We start from the raw sequence: 27,893 nt of genomic DNA on the forward strand, positions 1-27,893 counted from the left end.
TTAGCTGGGCATGGTGGCAGGCGCCTGTAATCCCAGCTACTCGGGAGGCTGAAGCACAAGAATCACTTGAACCCAGGAGGCGGAGGTTGCAGTGAGCTGAGATTACACCACTGCACTCCAGCCTGGGCGACAGAGCAAGACTTCATCTCAATTAAAAAACAAAATTAAAATAACCATTTAAGTCACTGCTGAAGATGCTTCTGTATAGTATTTAGAAAGAAATATTTAAAGAAGCAATTATAACCAAGCAAATGAATTTCTTGTACCTGTTTACAAATAAGCAGAATGGAATAAAGAGAAGTGAAGTCCTATCATACTCACCTGTCTGGTACGTAAGGCTTCCTGAATGTCTCCATCCAGCTCTGAGAGCTCAGCGAGGCTGTGTTCTAAATCCGCAGAGATCAGCTCCTTGGCCTTTGTGAACTTCTCCTTTTCCTTGTGACTCAGTGCATTCATGATTCTCAAGCTGGACTGGACCTCTTCCTGATGAATTTGGATCTTTCTGATTTCCTCTTGGATGTCCTGCAGGTTGAGGTCTAGGTACACCGGCCCACTGAGTTCTGCCTTCACTCTCCTCAGCCAGTCCAGGGAGCGACTCATCTCAGTCTGGAAGTCTATACTCTGCACCATTCGGCTCTCACATTCTGTCACCGTCTCACCAATGGCAGAAGTCAACAGTTTTAACTCCTCTTGCCAGGACTGGATCTGATGCCTGGCTTTCTCATAAGCCAAGGGGTCAAGGTGTGGGGCAAGATCTTCGAGATGTATGGTTACTCGTTTCAGTAGAATCGCCGAGTCCTGAAGGCTTCCTCCCAGGGAGTGATACATTTTGAGCTTCTCCTCTGCAGGCAGCGTTTCCTCATTCACTTTGGACTGCTCTTCTTTTACAGACTTCAGTTGTCTCTCTAGCTGTTGGCACATCTTCTCGTGTTCTTGGTAAGCACTGGTGGTGTCTTCTAATAAGCTAACCCTCTGCTCTGTTTGTCGCTTCAGCCTGTGATATAAGGTGACAAGGTGCAGCATCTTGTCTGGCTGCCAAGGCTGACCTGTGCTGCGAAAACCTTCTTTTTTCTGGTTCAGTTCATCCACCGCCTCCCCAAGGCCCACCACCTCGTCCAGAATGGCTCTGCAACCATCTTGCAGAGCCACAGCCTCCTCCACAGCCAGGTCAGTGGGAACTTTGCTCATCCGCGAGAATCGGGCTTCAAGTTCACTCAGAGACTGGGTTGTCAACTCAATCAAGGAAGCATATTCCTTCCGAGCAAGAATTGCTTCCTGGACTTTATAGAACTTGTCTTTAGCCAAGGCAACAATTACATTAAATTGTTGGGGCAAAGTGTTTAGCTTTTCACTGAGGTAGGAATGATCAACATCATTCAGCGATGGTAATATGGTCTGCCCAGTTCTCTGCAGCATAAGTAGAAGATTTTCATATTCTGGAGATTGTTCAAGAATGTGTTGGTATTTGGCCAGCTGTGTATGAAGCTCAGTACTCTCATTCATTAGGTTGATTTCAGGAAATGTAACAATATCTGCTTGTTTTAGCCAGTGGCAAGCTTTATCAAAATCTTCCTTAAAATGCTTCCTAGAAACCAAATTCTTCTCTAGTTCTTGTAACCGGTGACTGCACTTTTGTAAAACACTGTCATAGACACTCTGCAATTCCTGAAGCTTCCCCAGCACTTCACTCTTTTCCTGCTCTGTGACTCCTTTCATCAGTTCACGACCCTGGGCCCAAAGTCCAGTGACCTCATTTTGGTAAGTCTTGAGGCTGGCTTGTGCACTCTTACATGTTTTGACTTGTTTGCTCACATCATCTGGTAACAGACAGATGTGTTCACGGAACATTATCTTTCGCTCGTGTTGCTGAATTTGGCTGGTGGCCTGGAACACTGCCATGAGAAATTGGCTTTTCTCAGACAAGGCTTTGTTTAAGTACTTTCTTCGCTGGCCCACTAAGTCACTGAGACAATTCACGTGGCTTTGTGCATCAGAGAGAGCCTTCTGAATGACCTGTCGCTCATTGAGACCAAGATCCGCCATGACCCTGTCTGCGTCCTTTATGAGTGATTTCAGGAGCATCTGCTTGGCCTCCAGTTCACTGCAGATGGCCAGGTGATCCATGAGAAGGTTCTGAGCCATATCTGGAGGAGGGCTCTGCTTAAGGGCCTCGGCGATGTTGGGTTGTTGCTCTTCTGCCCAATCCATTAGCTCCTGAAATCTGGACTGCACCACATTTAACTCCTCCAAGTTGGTGACTGACACTTGGATTTTCCTTTTAATGAGGTCCTCAAGCTGAAACCAACGTTGCTCTAAATGACTCGTCTGTTCTTTGACTAGCTCCTTGTCATCTAAATTCAGATGCTCTATCATTTTCTGCTTTTGATCTTTCAGATCTTCAATAGCATACTTTCTCTCCTGCAATGCCAATGCTAACTTTTTCAAAGCTTCCAGGTGGACAGCTGTACTCTCCGCATCAGATCTGAAAATACATGGAAAGGTATAAGAGCAAATTAGCTGTAGTCAATATCAATGTTTGTTCACACTATGCTAAATTACACTTCACCATTTTCTTTTTGGAGACCGAGTTTTGCTCTTGTTTCCCAGACTGGAGTGCAATGCTGTGATCTCAGCTCACTGCAACCTCCGCCTCCCAGGTTCAAGCTATTCTCCTGCCTCAGCCTCCCAAGTACCTGAGATTACAGGCATGCGCCACCACGGTTGGCTAATTTTATATTTTTAGTAGAGACAGAGTTTCACCGTGTTGGTCAGGCTGGTCTCTAACTCCTGACCTCCACTTGCCTTGGCCTCCCAAAGTGCTGGGATTACAGGCATGAGCCACTACTTCTGGCTGACACTTCACCATTTTCTTTAAGTGGATCTTCTGAGCTTAGAATAAACGAGAGTAGTTCAATTCATGGTTTATTTACAGAGTGCTATAATTATGGAATACAAGTCTCATCAGAAGTCAATATTAGAAGTTGAATCAAATCAAGTTGCCTACTTCTTTCTGGCTGATAATGCCTTCCAATCAAATCAGAATACGCTTTTATCTTCCTCTGGCTCTTATCAACTGAGCAGAATCTATATGGTAACAAGATCCTTGGATGGTTCGTGTAATGTTAAACAGTGAGAAGCACTGATCTAGTGTACTCTAGAAAATGATACTGAAAGAAATTAATAAGTGATGCATGATTTGTGTGCTTTCTTTTGTGAAAAGGGTTCAACAAACAATAGAGTGCTAGGTAGTATGATCTGTAAGGTATAACCAACAGCTCTAATGGCTACTTGTGTACTTGGATATTTTTTGCTTATCATTAGAAATCTTTAAGAATAAGTGTGAAATGTAAAGAATTGTCATCCCTTTGCTATGAAGCACACATAAAAAATGGAATCTTACAGTCTTTTATACTAAATGATCAGTTCTGAGGTATGAAAAGCAGAGTTGGGAGGCAGTATGAGAAGTTCTGTCTGGGACACAGTAAGTCTCAGGTGTGTGTGGGGCCTGCTGTAAGTCAGAAATATGAGTTGTTAATATTGACTGGACTAATCCCAAAGACCAGTAAATTGTGAAGTATCAAAGTAAAGCAAACAGACCAGAAAATGGTATACCAACAAAAACCCCCAAAACCCCACCATGAGTTCATGATATCTAGAACAATGTTTGCAGTTTTCATCGCTGTAAACTAGTAAATCGGTGCAGAAGAAGTGTAGATTTTAGCAATTATAGTGATCAAATGTATAGAATGGTTTACATAATGATCCAGTATGTGTGTGTGTATTCTTATTTTTCAAAGAAGAAAGCTAAGAGGAGTTCAATCACTACAAAAGACACACATTAACTGAATTTGGATTGTTCACTAATTTCTAGACTCTTATAAGAAAAAAACCGGACTGAATGACACAGAATGCATTCATTACCTTATAGACTTGATAAGAAACCTAGGGAGCATATAGGTTCAAGAAGGATTCATTTCATGAATTCATAGATGATATCCCATAACTTGTAATTAAACAAAATTAGAAATATTTTTAGAATATTCTTTAAGGTCACAGAGAAAATGGTACCATTTTCAAACATTTCTCTTTTACCCACTGGTTAAATTAATATAGAGCTAGGAAAACCATGACTCTATATCCAGGTGAAAACATTAGGTTCATAACGATGTTTTACTTACCAATATTAATAATAATAAACAATAGATGATATACCTAAGACATTTTATTTTATTTTTTTGAGACAGGGTCTTGCTCTGTCACCCAGGCTGGAGTACGGTGGTGCAATCTTGGCTCACTGCAGCCTCCTCCTCCCAAGTTCAAGTGATTCTCCTGCCTCAGCCTCCCAAATAGCTGGGATTACAGGCATGCACCACAACACCCAGCTAATTTTTGTATTTTTAGTAGAGATGAGGTTTCACCACGTTGTCCAGGGTGGTCTCGAACTCCTGACTGCAACTAATCCACCCGCCTTGGCCTCCTAAAGTGCTGGGATTACAGGCATAAGCCACTGCACCTGGGCACATTTTACATTTTTATAGATATTAGGAAATGTCTGGCTTAGCATTTTGGTGACCCATCGGATAATTTATGTTACCTGGCCAAGTTATCCCATTCTGTAGTAAATTTTTCTAGGAACACTTCAACGACATTCATACAGTCATGGTAATCTCTTGTTCTCTGAAGATCCTCTTCCCTTTGCAGGCACAGGTTATTAGACTGATGGCACAAATCGAGCCACTGATCATTTAAATGATTTATTTCCTTGTGTTCAGGCGACTCCTCCTTCTTTGTTAACTTATTCACCTTTTCTATTATGGTGTTCACAGATGCCTCTTTGCTCTGTAGTTTCTTAACAAAATCCTAAAGGATAACAGCAACAAAAAATATGTAAGGTGTTAAGAAATCCCCAAATAAATATAAAGAGTGACATAGACATAAGACCTTTGAACACTCTAAGTTCGTTAATATGAAAAAACTGAAGAATGTACAAGTCATGGGAAACAAAGAGAAAATCTAAAAATCACCATACCTCTTTATGAACGTTAACTCCCATGTATGCGAGATTCAGGGTAGCTGTGGTATATTCTTTTATGGTACTATTTCCAAAGGCACAAAGAAAAACTAATACATGTGAAACATTACGGTCATTATTGAAAAAAGTCATTATCTTACCTTGAAGTGTGACCTTCGTTTTCTAAGAATTTTTAAAGCGTTCACGTTTTTCAAAATTTATTCTTAAACTAAGAGTGCTTTTATTCTCAAGATATCGGGACATTAGGACATTTCCTAGGTCTGCTAAATCCTGGGTCTGTCAAGTTCTGAATCTGTTCAGTAAACATTATGAACCTGTTCCCTTAACTAAATATCCTGTGACTAACAATGCCTAACTTTCTGGGAATGCAGCCCAGCAGGTCTCAGCCTCATTTTACTCAGCCCCCCTTCAGGATGGAGTCGCTCTGGTTTGAACGCCTCTGACAGAAACCTTCCAAATGTAAGAGACAAGGCAAAGTAGCTTGGGTCACCAGGTGGGCAGTGGCGCTATGTACAAAGTTGGGGAAGGCTGGAGTACATTTGCCAACTGGAAAGGCAATGGTTTAGATTCATCTACTCCCTACATACACAGCAAAAAAGAAATCTCTAACATACCATCTCTGCCAGCCCAACACGTGGCCAGAGGATCATTTCTTTGGATAGTGATTCCTCCGAGGGTTTGGTTCATGGACTTCCATACTCTCCCACTGCTCACTCCCATTTCCATTTACTTCCACTACCCAAAAAAATCTCTTAAATCCCCTGACTGACATATGAAATTTTGTCCTTAAAGCTAGGTTCAATCACAATTAAAATGTTAATAAAGCAACAGTATCATCTTGAATGTTTTAAGTATGTGTATATCTAAAACAAATACAGCAAAATATTAGCATTGTTTATTATCTTTGAATGGTAGTAGCATAAGTGATTTAAATTTGCTTAAGACATTTCTGTATTTACTAAGCCTTTTATAATAAAACTTTTCTTATAAAATACATTTTAAAAAATTAAATTTCTAGGATGGTTCACAAATTTTTTTTAAAAGTTCATGCTATTGAGAAAAAAAATAAATCTTATTATCCCTATCCCTATTCTCTTTTTTTTTTCTGTACTTGCAAACAGCACTTCAGTGAACAATATATTATTATTGACTCCTAATCATGGAGAAAAAAAAAATCTTAAAGTTTGTTAAAAATCTGACCCAACTTCCAATCAAGTTAATACACTTTTAATTTTCTTTTTTCTTTCTTTCTCTCTCTCTCTCTCTCTTTTTTTTTTTTTTTTTTTTTTTTTTTTTTTTTTTTGAGACAGAGTCTCTCTCTGTGGCCCAGGCTGGCTCACTGCAACCTCCACCTCCCAAGTTCAAATGATTCTCGTGCCTCAGCCTCCCAAGTAGCTGGGATTATAGGCATGTGCCACGCAAGGCTAATTTTTGTATTTTTAGTAGAGATGGGGTTTCACCATGTTGGCCAGCCTGGTCTCAAACTCCTGGCCTCAAGTGATCTGCCCACCTCAGCTTCCAAAAGTGCTAGGATTACAGGCATGAGCCACCACACCTGCCAAATTTTCTATGTATTGTAAATTATTTAAATTATATATAAATATGTAATACAAACTGCATTTATATTATACTTTAAATGAATTACATATAGCTCAAATATATAAATAATGAATTGATAAGCTTACAGTCCTACAGCTTTAGCATAATATGGTGATGAAAATCTAAAAAGTAATAATGTTCCTTGTTTGCTTAGTCACAGAATCTTCTGACTAAGCAGTCTACTCTGTAGACTAAATCACACCTGCTTTTTACAGGAACAATGCAGAGAATGAATGTCTTCTGGTGCAAGTGGCCATCTGAAGCTTCAGTAATACATTTGAATGTTTACTTTATAATCTATTTTCCCTGGCACCCAGTGAAATTTGTTCAGATTTGCTATTCCTTAAAGCAGTGGTCCCCAAACTTTTTGGCACCTGGCATGGGTTTTGTGGAAGACAATTTTTCCATGAACGGGGCTGGAGGGGGATGGTTTCTGGATGAAGCTGTTCCACCTCGAATCATCAGACGTTAGTTAGATTATCATAAGGAGCATGGAACCTAGATCCCTTGCATGCGCAATTCACAGTAGGGTTTGCACTATGAGACTCTGATGCGGCCTCTGATCTGACAGGAGGTGGAGCTCAGGCAGTAATGCTTGCTCACCTCCCACTGTGCGGCCAGGTTCCTAACAGGACATGGACTGGTACTGGTCCATAATCTGGGGGTTGGGGACCCCTGCCTTAAAGAGTTGTATTAATGTCTAAGGATTGACAAACACTCAGGCATATTGAAGTGAATACACTGAACACATTTCAAGTTTTCTATTCTGTTGGCCTCTTTTATCTCCCCTGGGGGCAAATGAATACCCACCTTAACCTGTGAAACCATGTTCTGTGCAATACTTAGCTCCAGCTCAGAGTGCCTCCTCTTCATGTTCTGCAGTTGCTGATCAGCATCTTGCAGGTAAATCCAGAGCTCTGCCTTCAGGTGCTTGATCTCTTCCCATCCCTGAGTTAAGTTCTGGGCCTGGACGAGCCTTTGTTCAATCTTGAGAAGACACAGGGATAAAAGTTAGCAACCACACATGGAAACATTTATGGTTAATGAATCAGAGATGGACCTCTCCAGCTGGCTTGTGCTCATTTGACACACACATACACACACACACAGGCAAATACATAAATTTAAAAAGTACTTCTTTATTTGCTTTGGGAAAAGCAGATTTCTTTTTTTATTGAGGGTTTCTAAAGACTTTAAATGTCTATGAGTTATGCTATTCAGCTTTAATCAGTGTTGTGAAATTCTTGTAAGTTGTTTTTTTTTTTTGTTTTTTTTTTGTTTTTTTTTTTTTTGAGATGGAGTTTCGCTCTTGTTGCCCAGGCAGGAGTGCAATGGCACATTCTCAGCTCACCGCTACTTCTGCCTCCCGGGTTCAAGTGATTCTCCTGCTTCAGCCTCCCGAGTAGCAGGGATTACAGGCATGCGCTATCACACCCAGCTAATTTTGTATTTTTAGTAGAGACAGGGTTTCTCTACGTTGGTCAGGCTGGTCTTGAACTCCTGACCTCAGGTAATATGCCCGCCTTGGACTCCCGACGTGCTGGGATTACAGGCATGAGTCACCATGCCTGGCGAAACTCTAATAAGTTTTATCAATTTATTAGGTCTAAGGCTGCTCTAATGGTTTTTCTCATTGGACATTTCAGTAGATTCATCTAACTGACTCATGAATTTGGTGTTAAGGTTAACCAGAAAATACTTCCGTTGTTCTCTATTGTACATTTGTTCATCCTTCTTACAACATGCTGAATTATTAATGTTTTGGATATGTCTTTAGATCTGCTTCACTGATTTTTGAAGCTGTGTAATTTGTTTCAATAAATCATTTCTGTAAAAAAAAAAAAATGGGTTTTATTGGCTGGGCATGGTGGTTCATGTCTGTAATCCTAGCACTTTGGGAGGCCAAGGCAGGTGGATTGCCTGAGCTCAGGAATTCGAGATTCACCTGGGCAACATAGTGAAACCCTTTCTCTACTGAAATACCAAAAGTAGCCAGGTATGGTGGTGAGTGCCTGTAGTCCCAGTTACTGGGGAGGCTGAGGCTTGAGAATTGCTTGAACCAGGAGGCGGAGGTTGCAGTGAGCCGAAATTGCACCACTGCACTCCAACCTGGGAAACAGAGTGAGACTCTTTCTCCAAAATAAAATAAAATAAAATAAAATAAAATAAAATAAAATAAAATAAAATAAAATAGTTACATCATCTTTTGTAAGGATTTAAAAACAGATGTGTTTTAATAATATTAGAGAGAAAAACCTTATTATTTTGACTTTTTTTTCCTGTGAATCATTTTACTATTCTGTGAATATTTAATAAATTAAATACCAAAACTAAGTCTTATTTTTCTTTTAAACTCAAATGTGGACCAGGCGTGGTGGCTCACGCCTGTAATCCCAGCACTTTGGTAGGCCAAGGAGGGAGGATTGCTTGAGCCCAGGAGTTTCAGACCAGCCTGGGCAACATAGCGAAGCTGTGTCTCTACAAAAAGTATAAAAATTAGCTGGGTGTGGTGGTTCATCCCTATAATCTCAGCTACTTGGGAGGTGGAGGTGGGAGGATCACCTGAGCTCAGGAGGTTGAGGCTCCAGTCAGTGATGATAGCGCCACTGCATTCCAGACTGGTTGGCAGAGTGTCTCAAAACAAACAAACAAACCCATATGTGTTTCATGGAAGAGTTTAAGGCTGCAGTGGCAACAGCGGGGAATACACGGCTCCAGTGCTGCCATCTATCTGTGGGGACCAGTACTGCTACTCATCACAGCCCAGACAGTTTCAAAACCCTTCTGAACACCACACTTTACCAATGAACTAGAAGGATTGTGACAGATGGCATGCTCTTTGGCATCCTTGATAAAATAAAGAAAGGGTCAAGAGCCCCTTTCATATTAAGTATTGCCTAAACAAAAAGATGGAAAAGGAGAAAACAACAAAAAAAGGTGTGGCAAAATAGGAAAAGAGAGAGAATGGTCATTAAGGAGGAGCAAAAAAGACAGGTTCTAATGGGCCGTGAATGAATGGGACTAAGTGATTCAGTCTCAATCTGTTGTCAGCAATGTCAGGATGTGCTTAATTTTCTATGACTTAGCTGAAATTCAAATATCTATTTATTATAATGACTGTAGAACCATTATATACAGCAAGAACAACTCAAGAGCTATTTTCTTTCAATATCACATGAAATATTCAAGCAAGAGAATCTAATAAAACAAATTCAATGTGATTTTTCATTTTCTTACCATTTGCTCTGTTAGTTGAATGTCTTTTGCTGTGGTTTTCACTGAAGCATTTGACAGGTCACACATGGAGCAAAGGAGATCTAGGTAGGTCCTTGCCTGCTCTTGCAAAGCTCTGAAGTGTTTGACCTGGAAAAGGCAAGCGTCAGAGTGAAAGAGATGCATCAGCTATTTAGATAGCAAATACTTGTATCATTTGTAAAATTCTGTTAACACTTCAAAAATAGTCTTGCTATGCTCAGTGTTTTCACCACTGTGTTCAAGTGACATATATTAGTGACTCCCAGGAAAAAATTCAAATCACCGATGAGGATTTATTTGTCCACTATTTGCTTCTCTTTGTATGTAAAATATTCTGTATGGTCTGGGAAAGGGGAAAACGCAAGAAACTTCTATAATCTTTCCAGATTACTTGCTCACATGCCAGCTTATTTTCCATTTCAGAGAAAGAATTTGTAGCCTGCTCTGGTCTCCTTCTTAACATGTTTTTGCATATCTTAGAGACAGAAGGCAAAGGTCCGCGAGTTGGTGGGTTTCATTGGAGTGAGCTTTGCAGGAGATTCACCTTGTGATATTCTCTTTCCACAAGCCCAAGAGAGGCTTCTCTAGGTGGATCTTTAATCCATTTACAGAAACAAAGAAATGTGTTTCTTTGCGGATGCTCAGATTCTACTCAGGCTCCATTTTAGATACTGGGCATAGAGCAGCCCATAAAGCAAAACCCTTGCTCCCATGGAGTTTACATTCTTAGGAAGGAGATAAATAATATATAAATAAACAAACATGCACTGGAATGTTTAGTACTGTTAAATATCATGTGGAAAAATCAAGGCGTTAAGCAGATAGGGTATGAGGAAGAAGCACTGCCACTTCAAGGACAGTGTATCTCAAAGGTCCCTCTGAGGAAAAGACCTGAATGCATGACATGGCATAAGGTAAGAACATTCCAGGCAGGTGGACATGGTGGGCAGAGAGAGAGCAAATGTAAAGCCCTGAGGCTGGAGCAGAGTGAACCAGGTGGGAGCAGAGGTTGGAGGGTGGGGCGGGGGCAAGTCATGGAGCCCCTTAGAAGAAGAGCTGACCATACATCGCTGTTTGTTGGGTTTTGTCTTTAGTCTAGAGTTTCTCAACTCAGAACTATTGACAGTTGACTCCAAATAATTCTTTGTTGTGTGGGCTGACTTATACCTTGCAGGCTGTGAGCAGCATCCTTCGCGTCTACCCACTTAATGCCAGCAGCGACCCCACCATCCCAGTTGTGACAACCAACAACATGTTCAGACAGTGACAAATGTCCCCTGTGGGAGCAAAGTCACCATCTCCTCCACTCCAGTTGTGAACCACTGCTCTGGTCCCACTGGATTATGTAAAGCAGACTCTGTCTTATCAAGAAGGTTCCATTTGGGAAAACAAATTAACCAGCCTATTCATAAGCCATGGTAAGAAAGTTGGAATTTAAGTGTGATGGGAAAATACTCGGGGCATCATGATCTGAGACAGGCTTTCAAAGACTCCCTCCTAACATTGCGCGGAGAACTGGCCGCCACAGGGGCGGTAGGCAGCAACGGTGCCCAAGTGTTAGGCTACTGCAGGGATCAGATGAACCGTGAAAATGGCCTGACTGGGGGCGGTGGCTGAGGTAGTGAGAAGTGGTTCTTGATTACTACATAAATGGGGATAAATAAGGAAGGCAGTATTGACCGCAAGTTGTAGGGATAAAGTCAACCTCCAGGATTTTCCCAAATCATAGCGTCAATCATGTCACCTGATTTTGTGACTCTGATCTCAGTATCTTTCCTCTGCACTGTGTGGATTACCTAGACATGTTATGCTACTGTGGATATGATAAATACAGATTAATTTCCCAATAAGCACCTTTTCAATTGAATGTACAAGCTAACTATGGTATTGTGAGTCATCAGCCACTGTCCACAAGTACCATATCATGCACCTATGACCCAGAGAAAGTTATTTGTCTCAAGCAACTTTTGGATATGAGAAGAGAACAAGTTGTCAGAATGTCTATTTTATGAACATATTTAATAGAAAGGAATGATGCTATATTTTGAAATTTATATAGTTGGTCTGATTCCGAAAGCATTGGAAGTAGCACATAGAGTGTCAGTGACCACATAGCTGCAAAAATATTTGCTAAAATCAACTTTACAGAAAAATCTTATAGTACTTTTTCCCATTCCCTAAAGTTTTATGCCTTATAAAAACACATAGCACTCTGAATGGAATCAAATCCATGTGTCATTTTCTTGTGGTAGTAGGGAGTGTATTATCTTCACATATGTATTGAGGGTTTACTAGACAGGTGGTGCTGGGGACGCACACTGCATCTTGGTACCATGCCCATTGTAAGTGGATTCTCCAGTCACACATCCAAGCTTGCCAGCCACTAAGGGCCTGGTCAGTTTTACATGAACACAGTAAGTTCTCATTTAATGTTGTCGGCAGATTCTTGGAAACTGTGACTTCTTTAAGCAAGAAGTTGTATAATGAAACAACTTTTGTTACCATCAACGCTGTAATAAACCTGCATATGGAAGGAAATGACATTATTTGAGGACCCGCTGTACATGGTTTTGCTTAAAGTTTCAGTTTCTGAGACCTATCGATGGCATTAAGTGAGGACTTACTGCACTTGCCAAGGGAAAAACTAAAACAAAACAAAAAACAAAAGAAACAACAACAAAAATAAAATAAAACAGGAAACAAAATAAAAAAATCTTTCCTCCTCAGAGTGACGGTGGTCCAAGTGTCTCCACCACCTCGAACTCCCTTCTCTGGCTACTTTCAAAGACCATTTAGAGAGATGTGAAACAGGCAGAAACAGGGGACCATACAGTCACATAATCTGGAAGAAGGATCAGTATCCTCCTGTGACCACGGCTCATTCTGGTATGTGTAGTAAATCTCTTCCTGCTCTAGCAAAAGATCACTGGCATTAATACTTTCTTCTCCCTTCATCTCTTTTATTTTTTTTTTTTTTTGGTAACAAAAGAGAAAAATTAAGTGTTGATCTTAATTTATTCAAAGTGCATTGGAAACAGCCACAAGACAAGGTGGCTTGTGATTCAAGAAAACTCTCAGTCTAATAAAAAAAGCAGAATATAGGCAGTCTTTAATTCATTTTTTTTGGTTTCACTTTTCCTGATCCTATTCTTATAAAGTATTATATGAACATTTTTCTGAACCATTTAATGACAATGCAAATCATTTTAGCCTTTAGAAAGTATATTTTAGGGAATGAATTAACTGGACACATTCTTTATGTAGACTCAATGATCAAACACATTATGTTATTCTCAATTTGTGGTAAAAAATTAAATTATTAAATATTGTTAATTCATATCTGGCAGCAATAACCTTTATAACTAAATTCCTCTAAAATATTTTCCCACAGGGTTAACACTGCATACCAAAGCTGCTTAGTACAAAAGTTTTAAAAAAATTCCCACATATTCTGGTTAAGTCTCAGCAACAACATTTTAAGCATGTGGATGTCAAATTAATACGGAATAGAATTCCTTTCACATGATAAAAACTAACATTGCATTCATCATCCATTCAATAATTATTTATGAAGTACCTTGTTTATGCCCCAAAACTATGCAAGAAGCTAGTACTACTTTTCTGTTTATAAGTAATGTTTACTTGTAGTGTGATATTTGCATTTCATTATAACTTTTAGAAGCAAGTATACTTATAAATGTCACTTTTAATAGCAGGAAACTATCTCGGAGGCTCTGAGAAATTAAGTGACTTACCCACGGTCCCCCAACAGAATAAATATCAGAATTGATCTTTGGTTACAGTGCCCATTTCCTTCCTTCCTTCCTTCCTTCCTTCCTTCCTTCCTTCCTTCCTTCCTTCCTTCCTTCCTTCCTTCCTCCCTCCCTCCCTTCCTTCCTTCCTTTCTCTTTCTTTCTTTTTTCTTTCTTTCTTTCTTTCTTTTTCTTTCTTTCTTTCTTTCTTTCTTCTTTCTTTCCTTCTCTTTCTTTTCTTTCTTTCTCTCTCTTTCTCTCTCTCTTTCTCTCCTTCTCTCCTTCCTTCCTTCTTTCTCTCTTTTCTTCCTTCTCTCTCTCTCTTTCTTTCTTTCTTTCTTTCTTTCTTTCTTTCTTTCTTTCTTTCTTCTTTCTTTCCTTCTCTTTCTTTTCTTTCTTTCTCTCTCTTTCTCTCTCTCTTTCTCTCCTTCTCTCCTTCCTTCCTTCTTTCTCTCTTTTCTTCCTTCTCTCTCTCTCTTCTTTCTTTCTTTCTTTCTTTCTTTCTTTCTTTCTTTCTTCTTTCTTTCTTTTTTCTTTCTTTCTTTCTTTTTTTTTTTTTTTTGACAGATTCTCACTCTGTTGCCCAGGCTGGAGTGCAGAGGCATGATCTTGGCTCACTGCAACCTCCACCTCCACCTCCCAGGTTCAAGCAATTCTCATACTTCAGCTTCCTGAATAGCTAGGATTACAGATGCCTGCCACCACACCCAGCTAATTTTTGTATTTTTAGTAGAGATGAGGTTTCACCATGTTGGCCAGGATGGTCTTGCACTCTTGAACCTGTGTGGTCTGCCCACTTTGGCCTCTCAAAGTGTTGGGAATACAGGAGTGAGTCACTGTGCCCGGCCCCATTCTCTTTCTTTTCTTTTTTTTTCTTTTTAATAGTTAATTTTTATTATTATTTTATTTTTTATTTTTATTTTTTAATTTTTTTAGATAGTGCCTCACTCTGTCACCAGGCTGGAGTGCAATGGCATGATCTTGGCTCACTGCAACCTCTGCCTCCCAGGTTCAAGCGATTTTCCTGCCTTAGCCTCCGCATCCTCAGGAGGGTAGGTACTCTCCTACCCCAATCCCAGGGTAGCTGTGATTACAGGCACATACCACCATGCCCAGTTAATTTTTATATTTTTAGTAGAGATGGGGTTTCACCATGTTGGCCAGGCTGGTCTCAAACTCCTGGCCTCAAGTGATTCACCTGTCTCGGCCTCCCAAAGTGCTGGGATTGCAGGCATGAGCCACTGCACCCGGCCCCATTCTCTTTCTAGTCTACCAAGTTGGCCGCTCACTATCATGTCCATCTTCCGGCTGGCACATGAACTCCACTAACGCAAACCACAGACCTTCTTCCTACTTTTAGATTCCCAGGAGTCAATACAGTTTGGCACATCGTAGGTACTTCACACATTTTCATTGAACTGTCTAAATGATTCACAAAAATAACACAAACTTTCAGGAGTTTACTACCTGCTTAACGGCTTCTGCCCTACTAAGAGGTGGTTGAGGGCTTGGTTCTAAATCCGGCTGGACTGTAGAAAGCCAGGCCTGGCACTGCTGCAGGGTGTCTTGTCGGCTGACGTGCTTCTGAAGTTCATGTTCCAAACTCTGGTACACCTGAGACAATACAACCATGCTGAGATTATGAGAACTGCTTTCTACCTCTATAAAGATAATTGAAATTCAATGAAACATGACCAGTAGATCTAAATGGATATTCCCCCCAAGACTCCGCAATTTCATACACATATCTAAGGTAGTTGTATGCCTCCCCAAGTGTTGCAAAATGCAATGGCTATCCCCCAGTTGATAACTTCTCGGTCCACACATCACAATGTAATATCTGGATTAGGGGAAGAGAACATGCGCAGGGTAAATATAACTGTAGAGGCATGTTAGAATACATAAAATCATTGAAGTTTAATTGTCATAAACACAAGTCAGAGGTTTTTGCAGCTTCTCTTCCTATGGTATAAATATTGCACTTTTTGTTTAAGCTAGTAACTAAAAGTAAAAATAAAACATGACCTCAAAAAAAGATAACCATTGTTTCTCTAACTGTGATGCTTCTGCAATAGAGGTAGGGTAAAATTTGAACTAAATTATAAAATGGGGAGCAGAGAGGTGGATGCCCTCACTTCATCTTAGAAGTTATGTTCTAGGGCAAAAATAATCCAGAATAATTCATATATTTTCTGATATGTCTATGTAATAAATCCTTAACAAGCCAACCAATTTTCATTTTATCCATAAAGACATATTAAGAAAAATTATGTATCTACTTGAGATCAAGAGGAAATATATCTATGATGTTTCCATTTAAGAAAAAGGAAAAAAGAAGGAAATTAGTTTAACCTGGCATTTCTTTCATTATTGAGACAATAGAAGCAATCATTGAATTCTGCTTTTCTCTGTCATCTTTTAAATTCATCACTTTCATCTGACATTAGGTTTATCCCTTATTTATTCTTATTCCAAGCAGAATTTTTAAAAGAATGGTGTTTTGTTCTCTTTATCACTTTTGCAAACTTTAATTATGAAGTTCTGATTATGTTCTTAGAATTTCATCTGCTTTCTAAATTTTAAAAATTATGTTGGTCTTTCCAACATCCACCAGTTAAAAAAAAATTAAACTGTATCCCTAATGCAAAGAAAATGTTTACTGTGAAGGAAGTCAGTGTGCAAGAAATCTCTGTTGAATGAGTGAATGAATGAACTCACTGGAGAGTTCTATGTGTAGCCTCATTTTCTCTCTTAACTCTCCCTTTTCTCCTCTTGTCATCGTTTTCAATTATTTATTAGATTATTTTATTCCTCTTTTGTTAACCTTTAAAGGTGATTTTTTTTTAAGTCTGGGAAGTTACTAATGTCACTCAGAATTTTTTTTATTATTATGGTGAACATGGACCATTCTAACTACGTCACTGTTATATCACCAGTTCTTACTGGCTAGTCCAGTAAACAAAAATACACAGAATACTAAGTTTAAAGGCTTATAAAAACTCTTTGCAGTGTCATTTAAAAATTCTAGAATAATGTAAAGCAATTTACTTATTTTAGTAAATTTTTGTTAAAACAGCAATTCTTACCCCTCTTAGACTTATTTTTAAAACATTAAGAATTCTGTTTTAGTGGAAGTATACCCACTTAAGTGTAAGTCATATTTGTCACTTACTCCTTTCTCAAATTCTATATGAATGTAAGCAAGTATTGATTTAGATTAAAACCCAGGCTGCATACAGTTAAAAAGAAAATAATTATGGTGAAAATTATGAAATAAATGTATGTTTTTGTTACAAAATAAATGACAAATTAGAAAGCATTGATGATGTGCAAAGAAAAACAAACATCGGGTGCGCCCAAGATGGCCGAATAGGAACAGCTCCCGCCTCCAGCTCCCAGTGTGAGTGACACAGAAGACGGGTGATTTCTGCATTTTCAACTGAGCTTTGAAGAGAGCAGTGGATCTCCCAGCACGGAGGTGGAGATATGAGAATGGACAGACTGCCTGCTCAAGTGAGTCCCTGACCCCTGAGTAGCCTAACTGGGAGACATCCCACACTAGGTGCAGACTGGCACCTCACACCGCACACGGCTGGGTACACCCCTGAGACAAAGCTTCCAGAGCAAGAATCAGACAGCAACACTCGCTGTTCAGCAATATTCTATCTTCTGCAGCCTCCACTGCTGATACCCAGGCAAACAAGGTCTGGAGTGGACCTCAAGCAAACTCCAACAGACCTGCAGCTGAGGGTCCTGACTGTTAGAAGGAAAACTAACAAACAGAAAGGACACCCACACCAAAACCCCATCAGTGCGTCACCATCATCAAAGACCAAAGGCAGATAAAACCACAAAGATGGGGAAAAAGCAGTGCAGAAAAGCTGGAAATTCAAAAAATCACAGCGCATCTCCCTCTCCAAAGGAATGCAACTCATCGCCAGCAATGGAACAAGGTTGGATGGAGAATGACTTTGACAAGTTGAGAGAAGAAGGCTTCAGTCAATCAAATTTCTCAGAGCTAAAGGAGGAACTACGTAACCAGCGCAAAGAAACTAAAAACCTTGAAAAAAGATTTGACGAATGGTTAACTAGAATAATCAATGTAGAGAGGTCCTTAAAAGAACTGATAGAGAAAACCATAACACTAGAACTACATGACAAATGCACAAGCTTCAGTAACCAACTTGATCAACTGGAAGAAAGAGTATCAGTGATTGAAGATCGAATGAATGAAATGAAGCGAGAAGAGAAGTGTAGAGAAAAAAGAGTAAAAAAAAATGAACAAAGCCTCCAAGAAATATGGGATTATGTGAAAAGACCAAATCTACGTCTGATTGGTGTGCCTGAAAGTGACAGGGAAAATGGAACCAAGTTGGAAAACATTCTGCAGGATATCATCCAGGAGAACTTCCCCAACCTAGCAAGGCAGGCCAACATTCAAATTCAGGAAATACAGAGAACACCACAAAGATACTCCTCGAGAAGAGCAACTCCAAGACACATAATTGTCAGATTCACAAAAGTTGAAATGAAGGAAAAAATGTTAAGGGCAGCCAGAGAGAAAGGTCGGGTTACCCACAAAGGGAAGCAGATCTCTTGGCAGAAACGCTCCAAGCCAGAAGAGAGTGGGGGCCAATATTCAACATTCTTAAAGAAAAGAATTTTCAACCCAGAATTTCATATCCAGCCAAACTAAGCTTCATAAGTGAAGGAGAAATAAAATCCTTTACAGACAAGTAAATGCTTAGAGATTTTGTCACCACCAGCCCTGCCCTACAAGAGCTCCTGAAGGAAGCACTAAACATGGAAAGGAACAACAGGTACCAGCCATTGCAAAAACATGCCAAAATGTAAAGTGCATTGATGCTAGGAAGAAACTGCATCAACTAACGAGCAAAATAGCCAGCTAATATCATAATGACAGGATCAAGTTCACGCATAGCAATATTAACCTTAAATGTAAATGGACTAAATGATCCAATTAAAAGACACAGACTGGCAAATTGGATAAAGACTCAAGACCCATCAGTTTGCTGTATTCAGGAGACCCATCTCACATGCAGAGACACACATAGGCTCAAAATAAAGGGATGAAGGGAGATTTACCAAGCAAATGGAAAACAAAAAAAAAGCAGGGATTGCAATCCTAGTCTCTGATAAAACAGACTTTAAACCATCAAAGATCAAAAGAGACAAAGAAGGCCATTACATAATGGTAAAGGGATCAATTCATCAGGAAGAGCTAACTATCCTAAATATATATGCACCCAATACAGGAGCACCCAGATTCATAAAGCATGTCCTTAGAGACTTACAAAGAGACTTAGACTCCATACAATAATAATGGGAGACTTTAACACCCCACTGTCAACATTAGACAGATCAATGAGACAGAAAGTTAACAAGGATATCCAGGAATTTGAACTCAACTCTGCACCAAGCGGACCTAATAGACATCTACAGAACTCTACACCCCAAATCGACAGAATATACATTCTTCTCAGCACCACATCACACTTATTCCACAATTGACCACATAGTTGGAAGTAAAGCACTCATCAGCAAATGTAAAAGAACAGAAATTATAACACACTGTCTTTCAGACCACAGTGCAATCAAACTAGAACTCAGGATGAAGAAACTCAATCAAAACTGCTCAACTACATGGAAACTGAACAGCCTGCTCCTGAATGACTACTGGGTACATAACAAAATGAAGGCAGAAATAAAGATGTTCTTTGAAACCAATGGGAACAAAGATACAACATACCAGAATCTCTGGGACACATTTAAAGCAGTGTGTAGAGGGAAATTTATAGCACTAAATGCCCACAAGAGAAAGCAGGAAAGATCTAAAATTGACACCCTAACATCACAATTAAAAGAGCTAGAGAAGCAAGAGCAAACACATTCAAAAGCTAGCAGAAAGCAAGAAATAACTAAGATCAGAGCAGAACTGAAGGAGATAGAGACATGAAAAACCCTTCAAAACATCAATGAATCCAGGAGCTGGTTTTTTGAAAAGATCAACAAAATTGATAGACCACTAGCAAGACTAATAAAGAAGAAAAGAGAGAAGAATCAAATAGATGCAATAAAAAATCATAAAGGAGATATCATCACCAACCCCACAGAAATACAAACTACCATCAAATAATACTATAAACACCTCTACACAAATAAACTAGAAAACCTAGAAGAAATGGATAATTTCCTGGACACTTACACTCTCCCAAGACTAAACCAGGAAGAAGTTGAATCCCTGAATAGACCAATAGCAGGCTCTGAAATTGAGGCAATAATTAATAACCTACCAACCAAAAAAAGTCCAGGACCAGATGGATTCACAGCCGAATTCTACCAGAGGTACAAGGAGGAGTTGGTATCATTCCTTCTGAAACTATTCCAATCAATAGAAAAAGAGGGAATCCTCCCTAACTCATTTTATGAGGCCAACATCATCCTGATACTAAAGCCTGACAGAGACACAACAAAAAAAGAGAATTTTAGACCAATATCCCTGATGAACATCGATGCAAAAATCCTCAATAAAATACTGGCATACCTTATCCAGCAGCACATCAAAAAGCTTATTCACCATGATCAAGTGGGCTTCATCCCTGGGATGCAAGGCTGGTTCAACATACGCAAATCAATAAACGTAATCCAGCATATAAACATAACCAAAGACAAAAACCACATGATTATCTCAATAGATGTGGAAAAGGCCTTTGACAAAATTCAACAGCCCTTCATGCTAAAAACTCTCAATAAATTCAGTATTGATGGAACATATCTCAAAATAATAAGAGCTATTTATGACAAATCCACAGCCAATATCATACTGAATGGGCAAAAACTGGAAGCATTCCCTCTGAAAACTGATGCAAGACAGGGATGCCCTCTCTCACCACTCCTATTCAACATAGTGTTGGAAGTTCTGGCTAGGCCAATCAGGCAAGAGAAAGAAATAAAGGGTATTCAGTTAGGAAAAGAAGAAGTCAAATTGTCCCTCTTTGCAGATGACATGATTGTATATTTAGAAAACCCCATTGTCTCAGCCTAAAATCTCCTTAAGCTGATAAGCAACGTCAGCAAAGTCTCAGGATACAAAATCAATGTGCAAAAATCACAAGCATTCTTATACACCAGTAACAGCCAAATCATGAATGAACTCCCATTCACAATAGCTTCAAAGGGAATAAAATACCTAGGAATCCAACTTACAAGGAATGTAAAGGACCTCTTCAAGGAGAACTACAAACCACTGCTCAGTGAAATAAAAGAGGACACAAACAAATGGAAGAACATACCATGCTCATGGATCGGAAGAATCAATATCGTGAAAATGGCCATACTGCCCAAGGTTATTTATAGATTCAATGCCATCCCCATTAAGCTACCAATGACTTTCTTCACACAATTAGAAAAAACTGCTTTAAAGTTCATATGGAACCAAAAAAGAGCCCGCATTGCCAAGACAATCCTAAGCCAAAAGAACAAAGCAGGAGGCATCACGCTACCTGACTTCAAACTATACTACAAGGCTACAGTAACCAAAACAGCATGGTACTGGTAGCAAAACAGAGATATAGACCAATGGAACAGAACAGAGCCCTCAGAAATAATACCATACATCTACAGCCATCTGATCTTTGACAAACCTGACAAAAACAAAAAATGGGGAAAGGATTCCCTATTTAATAAATGGTGCTGGGAAAATTGACTAGCCATAAGTAGAAAGCTGAAACTGGATCCTTTCCTTACTCCTTATACGAAAATTAATTCAAGATGGATTAGAGACTTAAATGCTAGACCTAAAACCATAAAAACCCTAGAAGAAAACCTAGGTAATACCATTCAGGACATAGGCATGGGCAAAGACTTCATGTCTAAAACACCAGAAGCAATGGCAACAAAAGCCAAAATTGACAAATGGGATCTAATTAAACTAAAGAGCTTCTGCACAGTAAAAGAAACTACCATCAGAGTGAACAGGCAACCTACAGAATGGGAGAAAATTTTTGCAATCTACTCATCTGACAAAGGGCTAATATCCAGAACCTACAAAGAACTCAAACAAACTTACAAGAAAAAAACAGCCCCATCAAAAAGTGGGCAAAGGATATGAACAGATACTTCTCAAAAGAAGACATTCATACAGCCAACAGACACATGAAAAAATGCTCATCATCACTGGCCATCAGAGAAATGCAAATCAAAACCACAATGAGATACCATCTCACACCAGTTAGAATGGCCATCATTAAAAAATCCGGAAACAACTGGTGCTTGGGAGGATGTGGAGAAATAGGAACACTTTTACACTGTTGGTGGGACTGTAAAGTAGTTCAACCATTGTGCAAAACAGTATGGCGATTCCTCAAGGATCTAGAACTAGAAACACCATATGACCCAGCCATCCCATTACTGGATATATACCGAAAGGATTATAAGTCATGCTGCTATAAAGACACATGCACACATATGTTTATTGTGGCACTATTCACAATAGCAAAGACTTGGAATCAACCCAAATGTCCATCAGTGACAGACTGGATTAAGAAAACGTGGCACATATACACCATGGAATACTATGCAGCCATAAAAAAGGATGAGTTTGTGTCCTTTGCAGGGACATGGATGCAGCTGGAAACCATCATTCTCAGCAAACTATCACAAGAACAGAAAACCAAATACCGCATGTTCTCACTCATAGGTGGGAACTGAACAATGAGATCACCTGGACACAGGAAGGGGAACATCACACACTGGGTCCGATTGTGGGGAGGGGGTAGGGAGGAGGGATAGCATTAGTAGATATACCTAATGTAAATGATGAGTTAATGGGTGCAGCACACCAACATGGCACAAGTATACATATGTAACAAACCTGCACATTGTGCACATGTACCCTAGAACTTAAAGTATAATAAAAAGAAAAAAAGAAAAACAAAACACATCATCTATTCAAACACATCAACTATTTTTTTCTTTTAAAATTTCCTCAAATTCCTTTTACCAACAAAAAAAAAAACACATTTTTTTTTTTTTTTTTTTTTTTTTTTTTAGATGGAGTCTCCCTCTGTCTCCCAGGCTGGAGTGTAGTGGTGCAATCTCAGCTCACTGCAATCTCCACCTCCTGGGTTTTCCTGGGTTCAAGAGATTCTCCTGCCTCAGCTTCCCAAGTATCTAGGATTACAGGTGCTTGCCAACATACCCGGGTAATTTTTGTATTTTTAGTGGAGATGGAGTTTCACCATGTTGGCCAGGCTGGTCTCGAACTCCTGACCTCAAGTGATCCACCTGCTTTGGCCTCCCAAGGTGCTAGGATTACAGGCTTGAGCCACCATGCCCGGCCCAAATCAACTTTTGACAAACTTTTTCATAATCAATTCATGGAATAAACAAATTGGATAAAACAATATCTGAAATTCACTGCTTAGTCACATCAATCAAATACAAAATGTGTTAGTTTTGTGTTCACACAGCCACTGTGAAATTTATCCTCATATTTCCTGTCTGGCAACACATCAAAACTAACTAATCCAAAGAGTTGAGCATTGATTCTATTTATAAAAAGTCTCTAGACTACACAGCCTGTCTCCATAATTCCTCGTCATCATGGAACGTTCTGGGGACACTCACCCTCTGAGCTGTGCTGCAGATCGCTGAGTAGCTGTCCTTTGTACCCTGCAGATGAGCATGGACGTTTTGTTTAAGTTTCGCTTGCAGGTGGTCTGCACATTGGCCAATCAAAGTATCACCTTTCATTTGAAGATTGTTCAAACGGTCTTCAAAACCAGCAATTTCTTCCATCATTGCCTGCAAAAATGAAACCAATACAGAGTTCTCAGAATTCTACTTTTACTTTTAAATAACTTATCCATCAAACAAAGTTTAAGATAGATAATTTCACTGTTTAATACTGTTTTTGAAAGAATCTTGCAATTTATCTTAGTTATACATTAAATGAAAACAAAAGCACATGTTTTCAGGGATACTCCAAAGGGAAGAGTCAATGAGCTTGAGAGATTAGTTACAGAAGGACTGACGAAGTAAGTAACCTTTAAGACTAGACTGTGTTCATGGCTGATCTCAGAGAGATATCTGCTCCATGGTATTACTACCAGACAAAAGGATGTTCCTATATTTTTCAGGTCGATAAGTTATAATTCTGGCGTAATTTTTGTCTAAAACAGTCTGATTACTATTTCATCCAATTTATATAATATCTCATTTCTATAAGCTTGGTGCAAATGTAGTTGTGGTTTTTGTCATTACTTTTCTTTCTTTCTTTCTTTTTTTTGAGACAGAGTGTCACTCTGCTGCCCAGGCTGGAGTGCAGTGGCACAATTTTGGCTTACTGCCACCTCTGCCTCCCGGGTTCAAGCGATTCTTCTTTTTTTTTTTTTGAGAGGGAGTCTTGCTCTTTCGCCCGGGCTGGAGTGCAGTGGCCGAATCTCAGCTCACTGCAAGCTCCGCCTCCCGGGTTTACGCCATTCTCCTGCCTCAGCCTCCCGAGTAGCTGGGACTACAGGCGCCCGCCACCTCGCCCGGCTAGTTTTTTTGTATTTTTTAGTAGAGACGGGGTTTCACTGTGTTAGCCAGGATGGTCTCGATCTCCTGACCTCGTGATCCGCCCATCTCGGCCTCCCAAAGTGCTGGGATTACAGGCTTGAGCCACCGCGCCTGGCCCAAGCGATTCTTCTGCCTCAGCCTCCCAAGTAGGTGGGATTATAGGTGTCCACCACCACACCTGGCTTTTTTTTTTTTTTTTTTTTTTGTATTTTTAATAGAGATCGGGTTTTACTATGTTGGCCAGGCTGGTCTTGAACTCCTGACCTCAAGTGATCTGCTGGCCTTGGACTCCCAAAGTGCTTGGATTACAGGTGTGAGCCACCGCGCCCAGCCTGTTATTACTTTTAATGACAAAACAATTACTTCTGCACAAATGTAATAATCTAATTCTAGTTTCTGTAATAATCTCATATCTATTTTTTAATTCATGTGATATCTAACTTACATCTACTACTGTTTATAATAATGAAAACAGCATTTAAACTTATCATTTATTAAGCACCTGCTATAGTCCAGGAATTACATATAAGCCCGACGAATGTGTACTATCATTATTTTATAGATGAGGAAACTGAAGCACAGTGAGGTTGTACAACACAGTCAAGGTATGGCACAGACCCCAGGCTTTGCACATAGCTCAGCCTGATTTCACCTCACACCACCATACCCACTGGCATTCTTTAGTGAGCATTCTTATAGATGACTCAGGGAAGAAAAACTTATTTTTTTTAATCACGTTCTGGCCAGGTGTGGTGGCTCATACCTGTAATCCCAGTACTTTGGGAGGCCTAGGCTGGTGGATCACCTGAGGTCAGGAGTTAGAGACCAGCCTGGCCCACATGGTGTAACCCTGTCTCTACTAAAAATACAAAAATTAGTCGGGCATGGTGGAGGGCACTTGTAATCTCAGCTACTCGGGAGACTGAGGCAGGAGAATCACTTGAACCTAGGAAGCAGAGGTTGCAGTGAGCTGAGATTGCACCACCACACTCCAGCCTGAGCAACAGGAGCAAAACTCCACCTCAAAAAAATAAATAAATAAAATCAAGTTCTAGTGTTTTTTCTTTTTCTTTTCTTTTTTTTTTTTAACTGTTATATGATGCTAAGGACAAGTGACACAATCCAATATACGGTTGCCTGGGTAACCCATCATTATATCTATAGGAAACCTGGGTGGCCCCTTCAGCAGTCCAGGGTCTACTACTTTTTCAAACAGTGCTGGGCTAGCAGTTATTATATATGCTCAGTTGAAAGGAACCACTTTGTCTCTGAGTTGGAACAGAACCATTCCACCACGAGGTCATTCATGGGGTAGACTACCTTCTGGATTGTCATCTCCTCAGTGCCTACCAGAAGGTATAGTGTAGCTGCTTTTTAATTCATATTTGTTAAATAAAATCCTTTCTTATAGATGGAAATGTTGGCGCCCAGAGAGGCTAACTGGCTTTCCTAAGACACACTATCAGACACCGACCACATCATGAAAAAACTTGCTTTCCATTACGATCACAAATAAGTTGCTCCATAAAATTGTGACCACAACATCTATCATCTGGTAAACATAATTACTAAAAATACGTATTATTAAGTTCTTATCTTGACAGATTTAAATAGTGCTTTTAGCCTATCACCTGTATCAAAGATAAGAACTCCTCACATTAGTTTTGTACTTTGTGATTTACAAAATGTCTTCACAAATATTATCTCCTGTGTTTAGCACAACAATTATGAGATGGGCTGGTATTGTTATCATCCTAAAGGAGAAAAAGACAGACTCAGATAGGCGAAGTTGTCTCTCCAGGAAGGGGAAGAGTCCAGACTAGAATCCAGATTTTCTGATGCCTTTGGCTGCATTTTCCAAAATAGATCCCATAAAGACTAAATTCTGAGATAAAAATTATCAGCTGGGGAAAATGCAACAATGTGTTCAGAAGTTCAATGAGAGGATTCAACTCTTCTTGATTCACTTGAACACCAAGTTCAACTGTTGTCAATTGTCAGAAGTGCTTGAGACTTAGACCTTGATATCGTTTGGCTGTCTCCCTACCCAAATCTCATCTTGAGTTCCCACATGTTGTGGAAGGGACCCGGTAGGAGATAACTGAATCATGGGGACAGCTCTTTCCCATGCTGTTCTCATGATAGCAAATAAGTCTCATGAGATCTGATGGTTTTAAAGATGGGAGTTTCCCCGCAAACACTCTCTTGTCTGCCACCATGTGAGATGTGCCTTTACCTTCCACCATGATTGTGAGGCCTCCCCAGACACATGGAACTGTAAGTCCAATAAACCTCTTTCTTTCGTAAATTGCCCAGTCTCAGGTATGTCTTTGTCAGCCATGTGAAAACGGACTAATATAGACCTGATTCTCTCAGTACAATCATTGTAAACCAGAGATGCACCTGTGTGTGCATCCCCACACATGCACACACATGCACAGACACACGCATACACACACTGGTGAAGCTGTCCCAAAGGCAGCCCTTTAAAGGTCAGGGGTACCTTGTGGTGGGCCAGTTGCTGGGTGATTGTCTCCAGGCTGCTCGTCTCCAGGAGGTCAGGGGCCACCAGTCTGCCGGACATCTGCAGCAGCCACTTTTCAACCTCTTGGAGCTCACTGTTGTAGTCTTCATGGTCTTTGACTTTCGCCTCCAGACTGAAGACATGCTCCTGCAAAACCAGGTGCCCATCAGAGGTGACTTTCAAGTGAAAAATCTACTCAAAACTGTTTTGTATTACAAAAAACCCAAGAGAAAACTACCAGGAATGGAAAAAATATATAGTCATTATGCCAATTAAATATCTATCTGAATTAAAAAAAAAATACTAACCCATACCAGATCTTAAAATTATGTGACACAGAGAAAGGAGTCAGGACCCACATTTTGGAAAATAAACCCTTTTATGGAGTCTTTCATCTCTCCTTACCTTTCCTATGCTGCACAGGTCCTGGTAATCACTTTGAAGTTGATCTATTTTGTCCTTTAAAGTGACATCCTGCACTAGTTCCAGAAGAGCTTCACCCTTCTCTCTCACTGACTTTACTGATGGTTCATGGGACAGCACCGTTTGTTGAAGTGACTTGAATTACAAAGAAAAAAAAAATGAGCTTGCTCATCTCTGTGAACAAGATGAATACATACATGCGCCCGTGGCACGCCAAGAGATGATCCACCTCAAAGAAAGATTGGTACATATTTATGAATCAATAAGTGCAAAACATTAAAGAGAGAGTGATTTATTATGGCTAACACAGTTTCTAAATACAAAAGAAAAGTCACACATCAAATGGACCGTCCTATGTGGAGAAAAAAGGATGGGAAATAGTTCTATTTGGCTAAATTTAATATAGCTCATATTTCTGGCTTCTACCTTATTCCTTTCATCAGAGAAAAAAATTCTCAACATGAAAAGGCCACTGTCTTTTGATTTTGAGGTCATGAAGTTAGTTCCAATTTGAGCTACTCAGGGAGTTAGCAAGAACAATTCTAGTTGTGACCTTGCTGAAATAGGCTAAAAGCACTACTTAAATCTATCAAGAAATCAGTGGCCGGAAGGAAGAGGCTGTGATTCTTATGTGGCCTCTTCAAAGACAAGTTGTCAGGCTTGGCAGAGAAGCCAAGGATAGAAATAGACATCGGCTGGAAGAGGCCATCACAAAAGCTTCCAACAG

The 27,893-nt window shown here is 39.8% G+C and overlaps 1 protein-coding gene across 18 annotated transcripts in view; it reads right to left on the bottom strand.

Moving 5' to 3' along the window:
* LOC105489042 (spectrin repeat containing nuclear envelope protein 1) overlaps window positions 1-27,893 on the bottom strand; it is a 536,331-nt gene that overhangs the window by 211,479 nt on the left and 296,959 nt on the right. For all 18 annotated transcript variants that reach the window (XM_011753636.2, XM_011753647.3, XM_011753641.2 and 15 more), the window contains 8 exons: window positions 27,149-27,301; window positions 26,723-26,890; window positions 23,287-23,463; window positions 15,106-15,252; window positions 9,869-9,994; window positions 7,442-7,618; window positions 4,595-4,860; window positions 322-2,482 (listed from right to left, as the gene is read on the bottom strand). In XM_011753636.2, coding sequence (XP_011751938.2) covers window positions 322-2,482; window positions 4,595-4,860; window positions 7,442-7,618; window positions 9,869-9,994; window positions 15,106-15,252; window positions 23,287-23,463; window positions 26,723-26,890; window positions 27,149-27,301 — 3,375 coding nt within the window. The remainder of the gene's footprint in view (window positions 1-321; window positions 2,483-4,594; window positions 4,861-7,441; window positions 7,619-9,868; window positions 9,995-15,105; window positions 15,253-23,286; window positions 23,464-26,722; window positions 26,891-27,148; window positions 27,302-27,893) is intronic.

The sequence above is a fragment of the Macaca nemestrina genome, chromosome 5, assembly GCF_043159975.1.
Source record: "Macaca nemestrina isolate mMacNem1 chromosome 5, mMacNem.hap1, whole genome shotgun sequence".
Lineage (NCBI taxonomy): Eukaryota > Metazoa > Chordata > Mammalia > Primates > Cercopithecidae > Macaca > Macaca nemestrina.